At 39.8% G+C, this 24,364-nt stretch overlaps 1 protein-coding gene across 1 annotated transcript; it reads left to right on the forward strand.

Moving 5' to 3' along the window:
- The first annotated feature begins 1,063 nt into the window (after positions 1 to 1,063).
- Hou (GID complex subunit 8 homolog protein Houki) lies at positions 1,064 to 24,364 on the forward strand. The gene is made up of 5 exons (XM_076178048.1): positions 1,064 to 1,204; positions 7,567 to 7,700; positions 8,233 to 8,429; positions 8,695 to 8,892; positions 18,900 to 24,364. The coding sequence occupies exons 2-5, from the start codon at positions 7,571 to 7,573 to the stop codon at positions 19,074 to 19,076; spliced, it is 702 nt and encodes a 233-aa protein (XP_076034163.1). The 5' UTR covers positions 1,064 to 1,204; positions 7,567 to 7,570; the 3' UTR covers positions 19,077 to 24,364.

Here is a 24,364-nt window from a genome sequence, read left to right on the forward strand (position 1 = left end):
TCTCCCTCGACGCCCGCTCTCGAAGAGAGGGGGAGTGGTGTAGTGACGCAGCCACAGGCGGTCACACACTTCCCATAGTTGGCAGGAGGTGAATGTGAGCTAGCCAATCAGGAGCCAGCAAATGGTTCTCGAGCGGCTAGCGACCTCTCTTGCCAACTACGCTGAGCCGCGAGCGACCCTTAAATAGGGCAGCGGCGGCCAGTCAGGGCAGAATAGTAGTAGCCACGGCAGCAGCAACAACACCTCGTCCAGTCTTGTAGCAGTCCCATCGAGCCTCGTCGTCATCAGCCGCCACCGCCTCTGACGTTAGGCTCACCGTCCAGCTAGCGACCCTTAAATAGGGCAGCGGCGGCCAGTCAGGGCAGAATAGTAGTAGCCACGGCAGCAGCAACAACACCTCGTCCAGTCTTGTAGCAGTCCCATCGAGCCTCGCCGTCATCAGCCGCCACCGCCTCTGACGTTAGGCTCACCGTCCAGCTACGACTGATCAGATCCACTAAGCAGTGGCTATTACTTGTGGTTGTTTTACCAAAGAGATTAGAATAAGAGACCAAAGTGAATTTCATTTTCCCTGGCTTGTTCGAACCAAACCACTACAGACTCATGAAGGATGGCTGATTTGATTGATTAAAGTAACCCACTCATCCACTTGTATTATTATTATCTATATCCTTGGATAACATAAAAATACTAAAATACTGTAAAAATGTGTGATTGTAATAAAACTAAAAACAAGAATTAATTCAAATAAAACTCAGCAGACGAAAGAAGACAATTCTGTTGTCTGTCACCTGTCTGGTCCAGGTCTAAAAAAAAGAGTATCTATTTAAAAAAAAAAAAAATTATAAAACAATACTTATGTTCGTAATGTGATGACAGGTAATGTTAAAATAGGAAAAATGCAAGTGGAGGTCCGAAGGGACACGTCCGACCTCTAGGGATGGAACAAAAAAAATGTGTTGCATTGCCTAGAATTATTATTTTGTCTATATGACTTGTTTTATACATATCATATAAGTCAAATGTTTCTATATGAATCTTTACTAGTTGGTAGTTTTACAAACATGCATGCCATCGCATAGTCATTGCCGCTTGTGTTGTGAAAACAAGCTGAGAGAAGCAAAATATAGAGGAAAGAAAACAACAAATCTTCCATCCAGAGATTAGAGAAAAGTGTTTACAAAGGAGAACAAAAGTTGACAAGGTAAAATTTGTGATACAGGAGTGGCTACCTTTGTATATATTTAAGAATAGCTTACGTAGAAGGTGAATGTAGAATATGGTTTATGTATCTTTAAGGATAGATCATAGAACAAGTTTAGGTTTATTTTGGAACGAGTGACACGGCTAAAGATGACTACTGTGTTACTTCCTGATCTCAGTAAAACAATAATCCCTTGGAAGTATCGCACAAAAATATAGGAAGGAAAGTACATATGATAATGGAATTAACTGTGGCATTTTGAAAGTAATTTGTCGTTTTATAAAAACAATATTAAATGGATTATTGGTGCAAGATGTTGCATTTCATATACTAGAATTATAAGAATAGTAGAATAATTATTATATTATAATATTTCATGGATAAGGTATTGCTACAGTAACAGACCTACATGGGATGATTATAATGTTAAAAATAATTTATTGAAGTCTATATAGTATTACACATTAAAAGGGAGGAAACTTTCATAAATTGTCATCACAACAGTTTGCATAGTAAATCCTATCTATATTTATGGTCTCACTAAACGTCGACCAACGCCGACCAAACCCAAACAATGACGACTTTTGCTCAAATGTATAATTTTATATAGAAATTAGCATATGGTTGCATTATTTGACCAATTTTCTTTGAAATGTGTGATTTTCATGTAATTTGATTAAAGAAAAGTTACGTTTTTATCCTCTGCAAAATTACCAAAGTCGACCAACGCCGACCAAACACAAACAATGACGACTTTTGCTCAAATGCATAATTTTATATAAAACATAACTTCTCTTTGATCAAATTTCATGAAAATCACACATTTTAAAGAAAATAGGTTAAGTAATGCAACCAAATACTAATTTTTATATAAAATTATGCATTTGAGCAAAAGCCGTCATTGTTTGTGTTTGGTCGGTGTTGGGCGACTGGTAATTTTGCAGAGGATAAAAGCGTAACTTTTCTTTGATCAGATTATATGAAAATCACACATTTTAATGAAAATAGGTCACATAATGCAACCATATGCTAATTTTAATGCATAATTATATGCATTTGAGCAAAAGTCGTTATTGTTTGGGTTTGGTCGGCGTTGGTCGACATTTAGTGATACCCTATATTTATATTCCAAGTAGGACTTCTATCTATATTCCAAGGGCAAGGTAGCCAACCAAGGCATGCACCTACCCCTATCCAATTCTGATTCTATCCATTACCTTTCATCTTATCTCCTTATACAGTGAGTCCTCCTTATATGGTAATTCTTTATCCGGTAAATTCACAGTTACGGTATTTGGTAATTAGTACCCTCGATTCTATTTATGGTAAGAAAAATTCACAGATACGGTATCTGCTAGATATTTTGAAGAGGAAAGAGCAGGGAGGAGGTATGTCTGCCATATCCTATTATTACATGTTACAATAGGTTCGGTATGCGGTAATTTCAGTTTGCGGTAAGGTTTTCAGGAACATATAATGTACCTTATAATTAGGACTTACTGTATATGGAGAGTCATCCCTGTCTCTCACCAGCATACTTACTTAGTTTACTTAGTGAAGTTCCGAGGTCGATCCTCACAGCCGTAGTGGACTACCACTGCTGCCAGTCCTGTTGTCCCTCCTTGCAAGGGCCAGTTGGTCTGGTATTGAGTTTGGAGAAAACCTACTGATGGCGGTGTAGCCTGGCACTGGAGGCTCGTCTGGTACCTCCTGCAGAAACCTGTCCAGTGCATGTTTGAAGCTGTCCACCGAGCATTTGTTTTTCTCTCTCACCTCTTTTGGGAGGGTGTTGAAGATTTTTGGCCCCTTATGGCCTAGGGTGGTTGCTAGTAGGGTCTTAATCATTTCTGGGGCTCTTGATGGGAGAGTTTGTCTCCCACACTTATGCCCATGCCTTACACTGTGGTATGGCTTGATTGTTGAGGGCGTGGGGTCCGGAACAAGTCCCTCTAGGATTTTCCATGTGTAAATGGCCCTGTATCTTTCTCTCCTCCTTTGATGAGAGTAGACCAAGTGCTCCCAGGCAATTCCAATAGTTGAGATCTTGCATCCCTTTGATATGCCTGGTGTAGTTCCTTTGGACAGCTTCAAGCATCTGGTTGTCTCCGTGTTTGTGTGGTGACCAGAGTTGGCTACAATAGTCCAGGATCGGTTGAATAAGCGCCTTCCAGAGGGTAAGCATCACTTGAACCTCTCTTGAGGAGAAAGTCCTTAGTACCCAGCTGGCCATCCCTCTTGCTCTTTTCACTGACTGCATGATGTGGGGCTGGAAAGTGGCATCATCACTTAAGTGAATGCCCAAGCTTTTTACATGGGCTTTGGGTATGATTTTCATACCTCTTTCCGTGTGCAGTTCAGTGTTGTCTTTAATGCCTTGGTTTGTGCCATATCTCAAGACCTCAAACTTCTCTTCGTTGAATTGCATGTTGCTGTTGTTGGCCCATGCATAAACTGAGTTGAGGTTGTCTTGTAGATGTTGCACATCCCCACTTTCCCGCACTGCACAGCTGATGTGGGTATTGTTGGCAAAAGACAGGAGGGTTGAGTCCACACTCCTATTTATGTCATTCATATGGATTAAGAATAGGAGGGGGCCGAGTACAGATCCTTGTGGTACTATGCTTATTACCTGAGATTCAATGGACTTCACACCATCAACGGCGACTGTTTGTGTACGGTCTGTCAGAAAGTTGTGAAGCCAGACTCCTAGCTTCCCTGAAATTCCTAGATCCCTTGCCTTGTGGAGGAGGACACCGTGATCCACCTTGTCGAAGGCTTTGGTAAAGTCTTGGAATACTACGTCAACATTTCTCCCCTCCGACGGGTTCCGTAGTAGCCAGTCGTAGTGTGCCAGTAGGTTTGAGAGGCATGACTGACCTTTCCTGAAACCATGCTGATTCTCTTTTATGAGTTTATTCACTTCAAGGTGTGTGAACAGCTTGTCCCTTACTCATTTCTCAATTACTTTGACAATGTGGGACGTGAGGGCGACAGGTTGATAGTTCTTTGGCAAGGTCCGATCTCCTCCTTTGTATATTGGGCTTATGATGGCTTGTTTTAGTAGTGCTGGGATCTCTCCTTCGTCAAGGGAGGCTAGCCACAACATATGGATTGGGACTGCCAAGACCTCACTGCATTGTAGGAGTAGGATTGCTGGAACGCCGTCTGGTCCAGCGGCCGAGTTTATCCTGAGCTCCTTTATTGCCTTTTTGATGTCCCCTACTGTCACTTGAATGTCGGTAAGCTGGTTCAGGTTCGTAGTTACCTGGTTGAAAAAGGTTGTGGGATCGAGGATTTCCATCTGTGTCTTTGGTATGCTGAACACACTGTTGTATTGGTGTGCCAGCATCTGGCAGGTTTCCTGTGGGTCATCTGTTATGTTTACTTGTTCAGTCACTAGGGGCCCAATCTGTGACTTGGTTTTGAGGAATTTCTTACTGTAGCTGTAGAAGAATTTCGGATTGTGCCTTATGTTTTCCATAGCTCGGTATTCCTCAGTTCTTCTCTGCTCCTTGTGTGAGTGTTTGATTTTCTCTTCTATGTCCTCTATTTTTGAGGAGATTGAGAGCCTTTGGGTCTCATTGCTGCTTTTAATGAGTTTTAGGTTGAGGCTGGCGCACTTTCGCATAAGAATTTTCCTGTCGCACGGGATGGAGTACCTGTGATCCTTTTTGTTGCTTTTTCGTGACACATAGGCAGTACACACTTCCAGCAAAATCCTCAATAGTGTGTTGAGAATGGTGTTGGGGTCAGTTTCCTGCAGTGCCAGCTTCCAGTCAATCTTCCTGAGATCCTGTAGTAACTGTTCCCAGTCTACCTTTTGACTGAAGAAGTTGGAGTCAGGGATTCCTGTGGTGTCTTACTTTTGATGTAAGTTGTGTTGATATGGATTATATTGTGGTCAGAGAAGATTGTTTTCTCTGATCTGCAATTGCTGACCGACTTCATTATTTGTAAAAAAAGAGGTCCAGGATGTTGTTTCTTCTAGTTGGCTCCATTATATGCTGGTTTAGGAACAGTTTGTCGGTAGTCTCTAGAAGGAGTTTGGCTTGGGCTTGGTCTTCTAGAGCCCCCACAGGTTCTGCCATCAGGCCAGCATATAAAGGGGAAGTTGAAGTCACCGCACATGATGATATCTGTCATGGCATGTGGGGTGGTCTCCAGCACTTCATTCAGTTTTTCCAAAGCTTTCGAGACTACACTGAGGTGGTAGCAGTTTACAGGATTAGATTTATGTTAGTTATGTGTAAGGCTAAGAGATCTATCACCCCGTTTGAGTGGGATAATAGTGTCTTGGTGTGGGTGGCTAGATCGTGCCTGAGGTAGACCATTGCACCACCATGGCTTCTTCCTTCTCTGTCAGCTCTAAATGGGGTGTAGTTGGTTATTCCTATTTCAAAGTCTTGTAAGTCGGTAGCCAGGTGAGTCTCCGATAGGGCAATGAATATTGGGTCCTCTTCTAGCATTAGTTCCTTCAGGAAGGAGACTTTGCTTCTGTTGCTTTTAGGGTAGAGGCCCTGTATGTTACCCATTAGGATGGACTCTAGTTGGTGTGAACAACGGGTGCCCAGGGGAATGCCGGATGGGCCTGAAGTGGTGGCCAGTTTCTGTGACTTCCTTGCATCAGGGAGGATAGTATTAAGCCCTGGGACTCTACAGCTTTGGTCAGTGTGTTCATGGTGGTCTGTAGACCTGTCGCTATCTCTAAAAAAGGTGAGCTAACATTTATGTATTGTGTTTGATGGGGAGCCTGTGGGTGTCCCTGGTGCTGCCCTATGTCTGGTATTTCCTGGTTTGCTCCCCAGGTTACCAGGTTTTTTGTTGTTGATGTTTGTTTGTGCAACCTGGGATTTGGCGTCATTTGGTTTCCAAGTCCCTTTGACATGCGATTTGCAAGACATGACTCGGCATATGCTGTGCCCTACAGAATTCTTACACATGAGTGGGTGGAACTGAGGGTATCCCTTCCTAATTTGCAACCACGATCATCCCAAGTACCATGCGTCAAAAGCTTGTGGTATGGTTTGGGGTGCCTATAGTTGCATTCCTTACCCAAGTTGCCATGTCTGCATCGGCCCTTCTTATAGTACAGGCAGATGGGGGTTTCCTTTCCCTGGTCCTTGAGCCTAGCCCCGTTCTGAGGGGGGTTTGCTGGGCTTAGACTTATAGGTGGGTTTGCCTGAGTGGGTTGGGTGGGGGCAGTGGCTTGTTTCGTCTTGGCATCCGAAACCTTAGCCTTGGGAATTGTCCCGGTAGGGTGAGGTACTTTCATCGTTTTGTTTTGGGCAGGGTTATGAGTCTCCCCTGTCTTAATGGCGACTGCCACTGTGTCTGTGGCATCAATGGCCTTAGCCTCAGGAATTGTCCCAATGGGGTGAGGCTCTTTAACTGAGTTGGTGTGATCAGAGTCACTAGTTACTTGCCCTTTCTCTGTAGTCTTGGGCCTGGGTCAATTTATAGTTTCACCCAACCAACGATTTTCTGATATGGCTTATGTGTTTATGGTGAGATATGTTGTGTATTGATTGATGGTGTACATCATTTCCATCGCAAATGTGTAGTTTTCAAGTAATGAATATTTAAATTTATGCCTACATCTACCCGACGATCTTGGGGGACCTGTGGGAAATTGGGGTTTTTGGGTGGGGAGCATTAAATTGAGTAATGCACATTGCAAAACAGGTCTAAAATCAACAAGAACACATAGTAAATATATGAAAATACATAAATCGCACCTTTGATAGCTGCGGTGGTGGCAGCTGATGCAAGCGTAGCCATGTTATTGTTGAGCAGTGTTACCAGCAATTCGCAAAATTTCTCGCTCTATCCGCTCCATTTAGCGAAGCCCACTCTGCCTGCACAAGAGTTGCAATCCCTAAATTAGAGAATAAATTCATGAAGCTTCGAGAGGACCGAGAGTTGCAATTTTGTGTACAACCAACCTAACCTAATGTAACCAAAACTAACCTATCCTAACCTAACCAACCTAACCTATCCTAACCTAACCTAACCTCACCTAAGATAAACAAAATCAAAGACAACAGAAAAATAAAAAAGAATAGTGGTGGGGCAATAACAGGAAATTTCCTATAATTGTAATATATATTAAAAGAGCTAAACTCTGGAGTCATGTCTTTTTCTCTAATTATCATATCAAGTTTTGAAATCATTTATGGGTTTAGCTAGGACTGTATCAACTTCTAATCTATTCTAAGAGTTGATTTCTGTGTGTGTGTGAGTATGTCTATCCATCTGTCTGTCTTAATCAGATAATAATATATGAATTTATAATTTTGTTTATATTTATTTGTCAATTGACTTTTATCTTTCATTGACTTTATTGATGAAGATGATTTTTGCAGGAAAATGAGTTCATCACGTCAGCGTGATGGTGCCCAAAGTGCCTTGGATGCCTCTGAATGGATTGAGGAAATCAACAAGATGCACATTCATCGTGCTGACATGAACAAACTTATTATGAATTATCTTGTAACAGGTGACAAAAATTGAGTGATAAGATTTTGTAACCGTAGCTCCTTTGGTCTTGTGGTAGCCTCAACAGATTGTGTTGTAGTACAGTATGCGACAATTCAGCATACTTGGTGCAAAATGGGGTGTTAGTGAATTTAGATATCATGGTGTCCAGTGACTGAGTTACCTGAATAAAATCATGTTGCATTAGCCTAAACAAAATATGTAAAGGATATGATTGGGTTACAGCGCAATTTTAGTTTAATACTGTAAGAATTTTATATTCTTCACTCAGGAAGCTAAGCATAGATATAATTTGTATAAAAAGAAAAAAAAGCTACCGCTATATTTTTAGTCAAATCTTATCATAGTGTTGATGAATAGTAGTATATTTTAGACTTGTAATCATATATCCAGTTACATTATAGCATGGTGACAAATATATGACTTCAAATTTGGCCATTTGTCTCAAAATGTATTTAAATATAAATGCCATTATTATAACCATGTTATGATTTGGCAAAATATGGCTCTTGGTTACAAATATGGTATTGCAGAGGGTTTCAAAGAAGCAGCGGAAAAATTCGCTGTGGAAGCAAATATCAAGCCGCCAATGGACCTTGACCAGTTGGATGAACACATTCGTATCCGTTCAGCCATTCAATGTGGTTGTATACAAGAAGCAATCCGTATGGTTACCGCTCTTCACCCTGAGATTCTAGATGATAATTCACAGCTTTACTTCCATTTGCAGGTAGTGAAACTAGGAAATCATTACTTTCATAAAGTTTATTTTGCCTTAATAAATGTTGCTGCCAATTATTTAATTTTCTGTGTGATTGTGTAATTGCCCACTTGATCCTTTATACAAATGGTATTATGGGAATACAAAGCAATCATAGTATGTTTGTGTGTATGTAATTCAAAACAGAATTTATGGATACAAATAATGTATATACTTTAGGAGCAATTTGTGTCCTTAAGTTTCTCAAAAGTCCTGTACTGCTTCTTTCCCATAGCAACAAATGTTGATAGAATTGATTCGTGAGGGACGTGTGGAGGAGGCAGTAGTTTATGCACAAGACCATCTAGCGGAGAGGGGAACACGAGATCCTGCAGTTTTAAGGGAGTTGGAAAGGACTTTGGCTCTATTAGCCTTTGAACAGCCACACACCTCTCCCTTTGGAGACCTCCTGCATCCCTCACACAGGCAAAAGGTACAAGGCATCCTTTTTTTGTTCATTGATTTGATTTATTATGTGTTTGTTTTTAGTAAACAGCTTTCCTATGCATAGCTTTAGTTAAGGTTTAGGAACACAGCCATTTTATAAATGGTTACTGTTCATACTGTTTACAAATGAATATCTACATTAGTCTACCTTTATAAATGGAATGCATTAAAGATTGATTATATCTTTAATCTGAGTTCTCTCTTGCAGGAGACCCACAGCCAAGTTTGCTCATAATTCACACAAAGATGAAGTTTTGTATTGTTGAATGAATTGTAGGGTGGGTGTATGCTTTGACTCAGCCACCCCTTTTATAAGGGGGAAAGGGTCATTTGGTGTATGTATGTTGCAAAATTTGATGCAGCCCGAAGGGATTTCTCCCCGTCTTCTCCTTTTATGCATGGGGGGACAGAGAGGGGGGGTCGCCAATTTAATGAAGCGGCCTTGCTGTGGATGTGCTGTGTCTTGCGACACTGCTTCTGACCCAGGGCAGTGGACAAGGTGCAGGGATGACCCGTCATCCAGGAGGTGCTAAGATGAGAGGGAGGGTGGAGGGGTGTGGAGTGTATTCAGGGATGGAATGGGTGGGAATGATTTTATGCCTTTTCCTTTTTGGCTACCTCCCTTGTAAGGGGGAAAAAGCCTTGGTATATGTATGTATGTATGTATGAATGAATCATATAAGAGTTGGATATTTTAAGACATGTTCTGTGTCTTCTGTGAGGTGATTGCCACTGGGACACATGGTGTCTTGTAATGGGTTAGTTTTGTGTTGGTGTTATAATGTTAGATGTTGACTTGAATGTAGGCAGACTAGTATGATTCTTTATGTCTAGGGAATTTTTTCTGTAATGGTTTTGTGGCAGAAGACACTTGATTTGTTATGTAATAGCTTGGTCTTGAAAGTATAGTAATTCATATACATTTCTTGGAAGTGTTGCATAGGAGACTGTCACCGGTTACCTGAAGGCTGCAGGTCTTCTGCAAGAGAGACCAGTGGCAATGGATTGATTGATTGACAGCACTGTATGGGGTAGAAACATGGAACATAAGAGAGGAAGAGTTGAAATATGTTTGAGATGAAATGTCTGAGAAGTATGGTAGGGGTTACTACGCTGGATAGAGTGAGAAACGAGGAGATGAGGAGGAGAGCTGGGGTGGTTGGACACTCTTTCCTCTCTTAATTTCCTTCCAAAACATCTTTTTATTACTTTAAAAAAATCCTGTCATACTCTTACCCCATTTCACATCTTCCCTTTTTTGCCTTCTTTATCTTATGTTTTACTTCACTTCTTTTTTCTTTGTACCTCTCATATCTTGTTGGAAAGGTAATGTGGAAAATAAAAGATGTTGTTTCCTTTTCTGTATATTTCCAACAGTACAATTTTTTTCAAACACATCAAAGTAAATACAATGTACACAGTTGGAAACTACACTTAGACACAGTCTTGTAAAGTTAGTTCACAAGCCCTGTACACCCATACTCTATTCTGACCCTCTCTCTCTGTCTTTTCTTTCTGTCTGTCATTCGATTAAGTACACATTGAGTTACCCATTTCTATATGTTCTATTCTTTCTTTCTAACTTTGTACCTTCTACTTTGTCACCATTGACTTTATTATAACTTGATGTATGAGACTTTATTCCTGATTAGTTTATCTGACCTTTGGTATACTTTATAATTAATACTATTCTAACTTCCAGTTTTGGCATTCTGAGTTTTGTGTCTTCTGTATTTGTCTGTCATCATGGCTTATTGTTGTGTCAAGTGATTACCTTAATGCATCATCAGTCCCTATATGACTTGTTACTTCACACATTAATTATCTCTGGGACCCATAATTTCTGAGTGCGGTTTTCTCTATTTTATCCAACACTATAATACAATACAATACATTATTGTATGGTGATGTTGCCATTGCTGTCCTTAGTGAACTTTTCAATCCTAAAACTAATTTCTAATAGTTTTATAAAAACAGGAGCAAAATCTAAGACAATGACAACTCTCTTGTATCCCCCTCCCTCCCTTTTATCTCGGGTCTTCCTGGATGACAGGTCATCCTTGCATCTTGCTCACTGCCCTGGGTCACAAGCAATGTAGCAAAACACATCACATCCATAGCAAGGCCACTTCATTTAATCAGCGATCCCCCCTCTCCATCCCCTCATGCAGAAAAAGAGAAGGCAGGGAGAAATCACTTCAGGCTGTGTCAAAATATCATTCACACAGACTCCACCACCCAATCCCTTCCATGCATCACAGCATCATCCATACACAACCTTTCTCCACTCAACCCTATCTTCTGTCTTCTCCCTTCCTTCCTCAACAGGCATTCCCCTCTGTAAAATAGACACTATGGTTACTCAAGAGAGAGAAGAATGTTTAGGCAAGTGTGGTTCAAGTTCTTAGATTGTAAGAGTGAGTTACAAAAGGTGTGGGGATTTCCAGTTTAGAAGAAACAGAAGGCTCTTCCATAGCAGAAAGGGCAGACTGAGTCAGTCCTTCATTTTCGTTGTCAAGACCACTAGTAACTTTCAGGTGATCTAGATTCAATCAGGTGTCAAGACCATCTAAGTTTGGCCCAAGAAACTTAGGTGACAGCTTGAAAGTAGGAGTGTGATTTAGAGAATATACAATGTCTCCTACAGCAATATTACTTTCTCTTGCAGATTTATTCTGTACACCCATACTCTATCTCTGACTCTCTGTTTCTGTCTTTTCTTCTTGTCTATTCTACAACTTAGAAGACTAATTGATTTACCCATTTCTATATGCTCTATTCTTTTTTCTTCCAAACTGACTCTGTACCTTCTACTTTGTCACCTTTGACTTTACTATAACATGATCTGTGATACCTTATTTCTGATTAGTTTATCTGACCTTTGGTATATTTTATAGTTAATTCTGTTCTAACTTCTGATTTTGGCATTCTGAGTTTTGTGTCTTCCATGTTTGTCTGTCAACATGGCTTATCGTTGTGTCGAGTGATTACTTCAATGTGTCATCAGTCCCAATATGACTTGTTACTTTATAGATTTCTTATCTCTGGGACCTGTAATTTCTGAGTGCGGTTCTCTCTATTTTATCCTATGTTATAATACAATGCAATACAATAATATTTCTTCTCTCTTCTGTGAATGCTTGTTTCTTCTCTTCTACAACCTTGTTTCATCATCCCACCACTCACTACCCTTCCTTGTATTTCCTCCCATCCTCCTTGTTCCACATACCATCTTTATTCACCTTGTGACTACCTTCTTGAAACATCCCCATTCCTCCTCTACCTTACAAAGGATTAGAAAGGCAGAGCATGCCAACAGGAGACCTTTTGGTCCATATCTAGGTCGGATGCAAAAAAAAAAAAATCATAATAATGATTAGTTCTACTGTATCCTTCACATCCTCCCACTCTTCTCTCAGCTGCTTCTTGTACTCATCCTTTTCTTTCTCATTTAAACAGTTTACTCTAAGCACCTCCCTAACTTCTGTCCTTTTCCTCATTCTCCATTTATCCTCCACTCTCAACTTTCCACCAAAAAGTGATCTGATATTCCCTCACTCTCCCCCCTAAGAGCATGGCACATCCAAAATTCTTCCTGCCCTTCTCCTGGTTACCACTGTATAGTCCATTAAAGCCCTATCTATCACCTTTCCTTCCACCACCCTCTCCCTTGTGCACTTATGCTTGACTTTTATTCTAAACATGGTGTTAGCTATCATCAGCGCTCTAGACACATCACCATCAGATCTCTCCTACAATTTTTTCCTGCCATCACACTTCCCAATCACTCCATCTCTTGGTTCATTTCATACTCTAGCATTGAGATCTCCCAATATCACAGCATTGGCATCTCTCCCTAAACCCTCTATACACTCATTTAAATCTATCCAAAGAGCCTCTCTTTCCTAAACACATTTCTCACTACCAGGCCCATATGCACTTACAAAGCCCCACATCTCCCCAGTTTCACGTTCATCCACATTAACTTTGAAGAGTGCCAGGTAAAAATCATAGTGGAGAGCTAATAATGGAGATGTGTTTAGAAAGGTAGTTGATAGCTAACACGGTGTTTAGGAAAAAGGTCAAGCATAAGTACACATAAGAAAGGGTGGTGGATGGAAGGGTGATTGATAAGGTATTGATGGACTATGTAGTGATATCCAGAAAAAGGGTAGGAAGAGTTCTGGATGTCCATATTCTTTGGGTAGAGAGTGGGGCAATATCAGAGCATTTTTTGGTGGAAGGTAAGTTGAGAGCAGAGGATAGGTGGAGAAAGGAAAGGGGCAGAAGGTAGAGAGGTGCTTAGAGTAAACTGTTTAAATGAGAACTTAAGAATGAAGGAGACTGCAAGAGACCATAAGGCCTACACAAGGCAGCTCTGTATCCATCACCACCTGTCATCCCCATCCATAAAGTTGTTTAATCGTTTCTTAAAACAACTGATATTTTCAGCACTTACTACATGGTTACTAAGTTTATTCCATTCGTTGACCACCCTATTTATAAACCAATTCTTGCCTATTTCCTTCTTAAATCTAAATTTGTCCAGTTTATAACCATCACTGCGAGTCCTGCCCTGTTGTTTTAATATGAGAACATAAGAATGAAGGAGACTGCAAGAGAAGGAAAAGGAGCATAAGTACAAGGAGAAGCTGAGAGAAGTGTGGGAGGTGGTGAAGGATAGAGTAGAGGTAGGAGTGGAGGAGGAATGGGGGTGTTTCAAGGAGGGAGTGACAAGGTGTGCAAAGATGGTATGTGGAACAAGGAGGATGGGAGGGAATAGAAGGAAGGGTAGTGAGTGGTGGGATGATGAAGTGAAGAAGGTAGTAGAAGAGAAGAAGTGAGCATTCAGGGACTGGTTGCAAAGTGGACAAGAGAAACATATGAGAGGTATAAAGAAAAAAGAAGAGCTGTAAAACAAAAGGTAAAGGAGAGCAGATGTAAAATAGAGGAGGAGTATGACTACCAAAATAAACACCATGTGAAAACAGAACCTTTATTAGTACATTTTTTCACTTTGAACAGCTTTTTCAAGTACATAGTCATAATACACATGACTGAGATTAAATAAGAAGAACTAGGGGAACAGGGAGAGGAAGGGAGGTAGGGGATCACTGAATATTAGGAAAGGTTAAGGAGAAGGTGGACCAAAGGTCTGGGAACAGGAAAGGTTAAGAATAAAATGGAACAATGTTCTCCATTGAGTGCAGTCCTTGCCAATATGTTTATGGAATTTTTAGAAGCAGGACCTTTTGCTGACATCATTCCCGAGCATGTGACCTGGCTGCACTACGTAGATATCCTTCTCATCAAACCCAGGCAATTCAACCTTCATAGCTTTCAAATTGTATTGAACATGGTAGAGCCCACCATTCAGGAGTATGACTGAAAATATTGAAAGTAATAAAAAGATGTTTTGGAAGGAAACTAAGAAAGGGGAGGTGAATCAAGTAGAGAAGAAAAGGTGAAATGTATGGATGGACAGATGTTAACAGAACAGGGAAGAGGAAGATGGGCAGAGTATTTAAAAGAGCTGTTGAATGTAGAAGAGGATAGGGAGGGATTGGTGGTAGCAGTGGAAGGTGCTAAGGAAATGACAGTGATGAGAGAGGAAAATAGAAGAGAAATTAGAAAAGATGAGGCAGAAGCAGTTTTGAAAATTATGAGGGCAGGCACCTGGATTAGATGGGTGTCATGCAGAATGTCTTAAGAAGGGAGGAACAGTAATAATAAACTGGCTAATACATACATACATACATATACCTAGGTTTTTCCCCCTTACAAGGGAGGTAGCCAAAAAGGAAAAGGCATAAAATCATTCCCACCCATTCCATCCCTGAATACACTCCACACCCCTCCACCCTCTCTCTCATCTTAGCACCTCCTGGATGACGGGTCATCCCTGCACCTTGTCCACTGCCCTGGGTCAGAAGCAGTGTCGCAAGACACAGCACATCCACAGCAAGGCCGCTTCATTAAATTGGCAACCCCCCCTCTCCATCCCCCCATGCATAAAAGGAGAAGACGGGGAGAAATCCCTTCAGGCTGCATCAAGTTTTGCTCACACATACTACCTCACCCCCCATCCCCCCGCCCATTCCACCTCATGCATCACAACATCATCCATATACAACCATTCTCCATTCACCCCTGTCTTCTGTCCTCTCCCATCCTTCCTCAACAGACATTCCCCTCTTCCCCAAAGCCCCCTTCACCCCATCCATCCACCTCATCCTAGGACATCCCCTCATGTTCACTCCCTCCACATCTGCCTTCCATACTTCTTTTACTAGTCTTTCTTCACTCATTCTTTCCATGTGTCCAAACCATCCTAATACTCTTCCATCAACCCTGTCTCCCAACTCCCTTTCCACCCCTGTTCTCCTCCTCACCTCCTCGTTTCTCACTCTATCTAGCCTAGTAACCCCCATCATACTTCTCAGACACCTCATCTTAAACACATTCAAACTCCTTCTCTCTTCTCTTATGTTCCATGTTTCTGCCCCATACAGTGCTGTTGGCACAATCACTCCTTCATACAGTCTCCTCTTAGCATCCATTCCCAAATGTCTATTCCTCATTACACTCTTTAATCCACCAAGGCATTTACTTGCTTCTCTCAATCTACATTCTACCTCCACCTTCACTCCACCTTTTCCTGCCACATTTGCACCCAAGTATCTAAAACTATCCACTTCCTCCAGTTGCTCTCCCTTAATGCTCACTTCCAGTCTACTGCCACTTTCACCCCTTGTACATCTCATCACCTTACTTTTACCCATATTTATCTTTAGCTTTCTTTTATCACATACTCTCCCAAACTCTGTCACCAACTTCCTCAATCCCTCCTCCGATCCTGCCACAATGAGGGATTGAGGAAGTTGGTGACAGAGTTTGGGAGAGTATGTGATAGAAGAAAGCTAAAGATAAATGTGGCTAATGAGGTTGTTTAATGTATGTCCAAGGGGGGATAGAGAGCTGGAGGACTGGAAGAATACCTGTATAGGTCTGCTTTACAAGGGAAAAGGGGACAAATGTGAGTAGTAGTTTCAAAGGGATCAGTTTGTTGAGTGTAGTTGGGAAGGCATACAGGAGGGTTTTAATCGAGAGGATTAGGAGAGGAACAGAGGGAGTAAATAGTGAGTTTAGGAAAGGTAGTGGTTGCGTGGATCAGATTTTTTGGTTAAGGCAGATATGTGAGAAAGTTTTGGCAAAAGATAAGATATTTTTTGGGCCTTTATGGTTTTAGAAGAGGCTTATGACAGGGTAGACAGAAAGGCACTGTGGGAGATTTTTCAGATATATGGGATTGGGGGAAAGCTGTCAAGGGCAGTCAAGAGTTTTAACAAGAGTAGTAGAATTAGAATTAGAAATGGAGAGAGCGAGTGGTTTGAGGTAAAGGTGGGACTGCAACAGGGATGTGCTATGTCACCATGGTTGTTTAATGTGTATATGGATGGTGTGATGGAGGTAAAGCCAAGGGTAATGGGCAGGGGACTGGGGATGGTTAAAGAAAAGTGGAAGGTGAGCCAGTTTTTGTTTGCTGATGACACTGTGCTTGTGGCAGGATCAGAGGAGAGATTAAGAAAGTTAGTGACAGAGATTGGGAGGGTATGCAATAGGAGAACATTGAGGGTAAGTGTGGGTAAAAGTAAGGTGATGAGATGTACAAGGGGAGAGGATGGCAGGAAGTTACAAGTAAGTCTTAAAGGAGAGAGGCTGGAGGAAGTGGATAGTATTTAGGGTCACATGTGGCAGGAAAGGGAGGAGTTGCGGTGGAGGTAAATTTTAGACTGAAAGAAGCAAGTGCATGCGTCGGGGGATTAAAAAGCATCATGAGAAATAGGCATTTGGGAATAGATGCAAGGAGATGGCAGGTAGGACTGATGAAATATTTGGATGGTTTGGACACATGAAAGAATGAGGGAAGAAAGATTAGTAAAAGATATGTGGAAGGCAAAGGTAGAAGGCATGAACATGAGGGCACAATTGAGAATGAGATGGATTGATGGTGTGAAAGGGACATTTGGTAAGAGAAGAATGTCTGTTTATTGAGTAAGGAAGGGAGAAGGCAAGAGATAGGGGTGAGTGGAGAATGGCTGTGTATATCTACCTAGTTGTATTATACGTGAAGGGAGCTATGCTCATGGTGACCCGTTTTTGTATCTTTCAGCATCGTTTTTTTCTTAAAATCTTAAATAGTGTTTGCACACACTGTTCCCTTATCCAATTTATTCCAGGTATCCAGCACTCTATGTGGGAAGTTTTTTTTCAGATCTCTTCTATAGTTATCCTTTTTGAGTTCCTTTTCATGTCCTCTTGTTTTTCCGTTGTCCCACTTTAATAAATCATCCCTATCTAGGATTCTAATTCTTTTTCATGATTCTATAGATAGTCAGCAGATCTCCTTTCTCTTCTTTGTTCCAGAGTTGGTAGTTCCAATTTGGACAATCTTTGTTCATATGTTAATTTGGAGAGAGCTGGTGCCAACTTTGTTGTTGCTCTTTGTATTCTTTCCAATTTCTTTATATTCTTTTTAGTACTGGGTGTCCATAGTGTTGCTGCATACTCCAGTTTTGGTATTAGTGTAACTAATGTTTTTTTTAATAATTTCCTCATCCAAGTAGTCAAATGTCACTTTCATTGACCTTAATAGGTTGAAGGTTTCTCCGACTATTTTATTGATATGTTTGTCCGGTGTCATGTCTTTGCTGATTATTACTCCAAGGTCTCTTTCCAAGTTCATATTTTGACTTCTTCACCAATTTTATAATTTCCTGATTTGATATTCTTTTTTTTTTTTTTTTTTTTTTTTTTTTTTTTTTTTTTTTACTTTTTCCAAACTCAATTATACTACACTTCTTGATATTGAAGTTCACTTCCCACTTTTGAGTCCATTTCCGGATTTTGTCTAGGTCTAGCTGTAATGATTCACAATCCTCCTCTGTTCTTACTTTAGTATTTTTACATCATCTGTGAAGAAACTCATATAACACTCCACTCCTTCATCCATGTCATTTATATATATGGCAAACATGATTGGAGTCAACACCAAACCTTGTGGGACACCACTTATCATTTCTTCCCAATTCAAGTATTTATCTCTAATTATTACCCTCATTTTTCTCCCAGTCAGGAATTCTTCCATCCATTCCAATACTTTTCCTATTGATTCTATTTTTCATAGTAGTTTTTTGTGTGATACTTTATCAAATGCTTTTTGTATAGATGATACTGTTATGCAAGGAAGGGAGGGGGTTGGGGGGGGGGAGGGAGCGGTTATATATGAATGATATTTTGATGCAGCCCAAAAGAATTTCTACCTGTCTTCTCTTTTTCTGCATGAGGGGAAGGAGAGGGGAGGTCGCTAATTAAGAAAAGCTGTCTTGCTGTAAATGTGCTGTGTCTTGCTGCATTGCTTCTGATCCAGGGCAGTGGGCAGGATACAGGGATGACCCATCCATGAGGAGCTAAGATGAGAAAGGGGAAAGGGTGATGGAAGGGAGTGGAATGGGTGGGTGTGGGTACTTGCCTTTTGACTTGTGTACTTCCCTTGTAAAGGGGAAAAAGCCCTTGGTCTGTAGATAGTTTCTGTGAGGAGAGGGGGTGGATTTTCTGAACATTATCTAATCAAATGGATATTGAGAGTGGAGGAAGAAGAAAAGGGATGGAGGCAGAGGTGTTGGAGGGAAAGAATACCAGGTGAAGCTGAGAGAGGTACAAGATACGATTTGATTTAATATCATGAACTCCCCCCCTTTTGGAGAGAGCAAGGGTGGTGCCTTCTCACAGAGGAGTTTTTGAACCAGTGAATTTAATGAAGAATACAAAGGAAAAATGGAGCAGAGAAAAAATAGATGCAGTACCATACTTGTATGACAGTATACTTGTCTTTTAATTCTACCTACCATGTGAGATTATTAGTCGGGGATCAACTAATTTCTGATTGATCTTGACACTAAACACCTACAAGGGACACTTTTTCTTTTCTAGGTTGCAAGTGAACTGAATGCTGCCATCCTAAAAGCTCAAAACCAAGAGGAGACAACTCCTCGCATTGCCAAATTGCTCAAGCTTTTGCTATGGGGTCAAGAGGAACTCAACAAAAAGAAGGTACCTTACCCTGTCATGACGGATCTCATCAAGGGAACTATTGAGGAACAAAAATAGCATAACGGTATGGAATGGAGTGATGAAGCAAGAGAATAAAAATAACAATGGCCAGTGAAGAAAATAAATAAGAATTCTTTTTAGAGAATTGAAGTATAAGAGAAGGATAATTTGAAACTGATAAAATGGATAGAAACAAATCCAAAGAAAATTATTTTAATAAAGACCAAAAACAGATAATATGTGTTCAGGTTGATAGCAAGAAAGGGATAAGAATTGCATGTGGAGTTAAAAGATTGTAAGGAAGAAAATGAAGAGGGACATGGCATTTGCCAGAGGTGGTGGGAACTCATGATGGGAGATACTTGGCCGTGACTAAAGTCATCACCTTTGCCCTGTTTGCTCAGACTTCTAGGGCAAGAAAAAACTACCACTAGCTGTTGAATTCAAATGCGAATTAATGTCATGCAATGCATGATGAAAACTAAGGTGCATGGTAAGAATTAAATGCTACATAACAGCTGAAACTTGACTGCTTCAAGTCTTGTGTATCAGATGTGCAGCATCTGCAAAAGTGATCCAACTAATTGCAGTGGTAAGCTTTGTTCTTTGTTTATATTTTCCAATATAAAATAGGTATCATTTGCTTCATGCTTTTTTGTGTGTAGTGGGAGCTTTACTGTTATACTTCTCTCCAGAAAGTAATTTTAATATTTTGTATATTAATAGTCGCTTTCTCTCAGTCATTTTTTCACCATAGTTTTATTTATACTTGTATATGCTTTTCATTGAAATGTTTAATTTTTGTAATTCATGTTTTGGTACTTTAGGGTTGATGTTTAATTGGTTTCTGTTCTCATTGTAAAAATTTTTAACAAAATTTATTACATCCTGAAGGGCTGAAAATACAATGAATGTGAATTATAGTGAAGCCCACAAAACATTCCTCTCATTGTATTTCCTCACGATGTCTTCTGCAGTCATAAAATCATAAAAAGTAATAGAATTTGTAATTTAGAAAAAAAAAATAAAAATAAAATGTCATAATATTTAATACTGGATCATAAAAGAGTGTTATTTTTGCACACCATTATTTGTACGTACATGCATACCAAGAGCTCACTCCCCATTATAAGGGGATGGCCAGGTCAAAGCACACCTCTAATTTATATACAATAAAACCCGTTTCACACACCCTCCCATCTCAGCATTTCTTGGACGAAGGTGGAAGGCAATGAATCAAGACGTGCTTCCACAGCAGAACCCAGATGTTCTCTATCAGTTCAACAACTTGAATAACACTGAACATCATGAATCAGCTAATGACCCTTTATTACTACTGTATACATAACAAAGGTCTTAATTTCCTTTTATAAAGCTGAGGTGGCCAGGGCAATGCCTATTTCTTTCCCCAAATCAGAATAATACAAAACAGAGGGATATGACTTTATGATTAAGTTTAGAATAATTTGATTCACCGCCTACCCCCCGGGTTAGAAGCTAGATGACCTGCAATTGTTGAGCAATTTGATTTGCTCCACACTTGGGGTGAGGTACAGGAGCCGAGGGAAGGATGTTATTATTTTTCCATATACGTACATATGATGTATATGTACGTATATGTATTTTCCTTTCCCTTGGTTTTCAAATTTATTCTTGAGGTAAATTTTGTATTCAAATTACTGATTTGGTAAGATGATATTAGTTGATGATTTATACATAAACTGGTGAATAGAGATAAATCCAGCCTATCTGGACCATCAGTTCCAGCAGTAAGATAGTTTTCAGTAATGTAAGGGAGAGAGAGACCATGCTGTCCATGGGGAGATTTTGAAAGTAGGAACAAAAAGATGGTGATCAGTTCTCATAATCAAAAATGTTTCAATATATTGAAACCATGTATGCCATAACTGAAATTTTACTTCCATTACCCTTTGAGTACAGGGAGTTACCTACAGCTGAAGAAAGTGACCTAAAAACAGCCAAACTGAAACATGGTTATAGTAAAAGGATTAAGTATTAACCATCTGTGCAATGTTTTCCTTAACTGAAAAGAACTGCCGGGTGAGAGCTGCAATATAACATGTTAATAAGACTGATGTATGTTGGGACCTGGCTCACAGAGACTTAAAAATCTAATTGCTCTCTTCACGTCTTTGAAAAGGAACATTTCCAGCCAAATGTTTGCTTTGTAGTTGAAGCTGTAAATAGTGTATATTAGTTGTCATTCAAGTTTGCTAAGTAACCTTTTCTCCAAGTATGGGTATGATAACTTGCTGATTTGCATGATTTTGCATCTCTGTAAGTGATAGCTTTGTTTTTATATTGATAGAATTAGGACAAGCTCTCAGTAAGAAGATAAAAGTTGTTTGAATGCAGGTTGTGGAGAATGTGTTGTCCGAGTTCAGATTTGTGTACACTGTGTGGTAATAGTGCAGGAAAGATGTATTGTTGAAAGGTTACTGCAGAAAAAGATCTTAAAGAGATTGTGTTCATTGTTTCTGATCACGAATTGTGTTGTAGAAGTTACACATAAGAAATATTTTGATTTAGAAAAGAAATATGATATAATGAAGTCATTTTAAGCCAGTGAATATACTTCCTAGCAATAAAAAGAAATTGTAAGTAGATTTTATGAGGTAGTGGTGTTGAAGCATTAGAGATGTAGCTTGACCAAGATGTTAGGTACAAGTTTTCTGTACAGGAAGACATCTTAAAAGATCAACATAAATTTTTGATTACAGATTAAACTTGCTAGTGAAAGTCAGAGTAAATTGGAGACAACACCATTAAAGACAGCTTACAATTTGCTAGAAAATCTCTGCTTAGAAAATATAAGAAAATAATGCATGAGCAAAATCAGGTGTGTCACTGTAAGTTATGCTAATATTATTCCTAAACTTTGAGGTATATTGACAGTATATTATATATGGGGTACACTAGACAGTGATGTGGTAAAACAAACATGCAGTAGGATTGATAATATGCTTTGAAAAATTGTATGCTTTTGTCAAGGAAATTGTATGCTTGTACCCTGCTCCTGTCTTTGTAAAATCTTAAGGCTTTCATTGTAAATATTTACATTTGAGGCTGTATATGCACACTTTGAAAACTGTATATTTCCTATGGGTACCACAAAGGTTATTTAACTTGTTTAAAGACATTACAACATGCACCTTTCTTTGACACATTCTTATTGTTGATAAAAAAAAATGTACATAACCATCAAACTGTACTCATTTCTCACCTTGTGACCTACCTCCTTACCTTAAACATTAGGACTTACTCCTTGATGTTGTGAAAAGTTCACTATATTTATCTCGCTTTCTTTTTTCCTGTCCTTCCTTCACCTTTCAGTTAATCTCTCTTTGTACAAGGTTAGCACTACAACACCAGGCTTTCATTGTGGAAATTAGTAATTCTTATTGCCTCAAGTTGACTGTAAATCAGCAGCCCAACAGTGGCTGCCAACAGTCCTTAGGTCCTTCCACATATCTCCCTGGATTGGACTGATGTCTGTGTTGTATTAGTGTGAGACTGTTTCCTTATCACTGGCTTATATAGTAACAGTTGGAGAGGAGCAATTGCCAGTTGTCACCTGTCATTATATGAAAAGGTAGAGGGACTACACTTGATAGGCAGATGCCTTGGACCTGGTCTAGAGATCGGGTGTCACCCCCTTGGGACTGACACCTCCAGATAGAAGCAAGGGTGTTCACATGTTTTGAAAACAGGTGTCAGGAAGGTGATTCTCTAATGTCCATCTCATAGGACCACCACATACAGATGGTCACTGAATATTAGCTAATGATGAACATAATCAATTGTTTCAGTTCAAAATTCATCTCCATTTTGTGCAATTAATCTTGATTTTCTTCCCACCATATATACACATTCTATTCATCATATGGAGTATTGTTTATTCTCAGATTATGAAGGAAGCTTGGCTTTCATACCTGAATGAATTAGCCATAAATATTGGCCAGAAATTAACTCTTAATTTGAGAATCTTCTGAATGTAATTTTATGTCGCAGTGACCAGAATGAAAATAAATTGTATGCCCTAAACAAAATTGTTGTACTGTAGTGCATTACTGAGTGTAAGTGATTAAGTATTTCAGACTTTAGTATGGGGTTGATGCCTCTTATGAAAAAAATTATTAAAGTAACCCCTCGTGTCTGAATCATTCCGGAATCACAGAACTTTTATATTTGTGATTTTGAATTATGGATCTCATCATTTGGAAGACAAAACTTTAACCAGATATGTACAAATGGGTTTGGAGAAACAAAGTTTCTTTTCTCTAGGCTATAGATGACAAGCAATAAAGCTTAGGAATTATAGCAACTTGATTATGGCTTTTCTCACCTTGCTTGGCCAAAATACTTTAATTCAGAATCAGTCAAATGTTGCTCTGAAAAACATGCAGCCCTGTGGTAGCTGGCAACACTGCTATAGACCTCTCCAGGAAGAAATGTTGTACTTTTCATTAGGCAAACTATGAGAGCTTCTGCTGATGGTCCCCTCAATGCAAGGAATCCAATGTTCTTTGGAACTCCATAAGGCCCAATACTGGGACTTCTATCTATTTTCTCATATTTATAAGTCATACTGGCTCACAACTTTTCAACAGGTGTGTAATCTTTCCTGATGACCTCAAATTCTACTCAGTTTTTCTCTGCCCTTAACCAATCACCAATCACTGATATTCCACCTCTAGAAGGACATCACACCATTGTAACTACATCATCATGGAGTCTGAAATTATTCAACATAATTGCTGTCACCTACAACTTACAAATCAGACAGCCACCTGCCTAATCCAATCTATATACACCAGCAGTCTCAAAATTCCATCTGTTTGTATTAAATGTCCCAACAAGGAAGATGGCCAGAAAATGCAAAGTATTGAAAATAGAAAGGAGCTCAAAAGGATCATCATTGAATTATCCAAGAATATTGATATGTGTTGCCTCAGGTTCAACTGAATAGAAACCCACAGCTCTACAGTGGCTGGCACTGTTGTCTGTGTTGCATTAGTGTGGGAGTGTTTATACATCAACAAAAGGTAGAAGGGAAGCTGAAGTGTCAGTTCATCTTATATGAAAAGGTACAAAAAATACAGTTGAGGTTGATGAGATCTTGGTTCCAGTCCAGAAACAGTGTAAGCTCCTCTGGGCTGCACCTCCATATGGTGGTGAGAAGGTTGGGTATTGAAAGTGAGCAACAGGTAGATGGTTTTCCCTGCTGTCCATTTTGCAGGACTGCTGCTAACATGTGCCTGTCATTGATCCCTTGAATTATGCAATTGGGAAGTAAATGAAATAATTAAGAAAAAAAAAAATAA

Source organism: Oratosquilla oratoria, chromosome 41 (assembly GCF_046742065.1).
Source record: "Oratosquilla oratoria isolate Oo_2021 chromosome 41, ASM4674206v1, whole genome shotgun sequence".
Classification (NCBI taxonomy): Eukaryota; Metazoa; Arthropoda; class Malacostraca; order Stomatopoda; family Squillidae; genus Oratosquilla; species Oratosquilla oratoria.

What these genes read in the sequence shown, in the direction of transcription:
- Hou (XM_076178048.1), top strand. Translation starts at nt 7,571, where the DNA reads ATGAGTTCATCACGTCAGCGTGATGGTGCCCAAAGTGCCTTGGATGCC. An exon ending in AGCTTTACTTCCATTTGCAG is followed by an intron (nt 8,430 to 8,694) that starts GTAGTGAAACTA and finishes TCTTTCCCATAG; the next exon opens with CAACAAATGTTGATAGAATT. An exon ending in ATCCCTCACACAGGCAAAAG is followed by an intron (nt 8,893 to 18,899) that starts GTACAAGGCATC and finishes TTTCTTTTCTAG; the next exon opens with GTTGCAAGTGAACTGAATGC.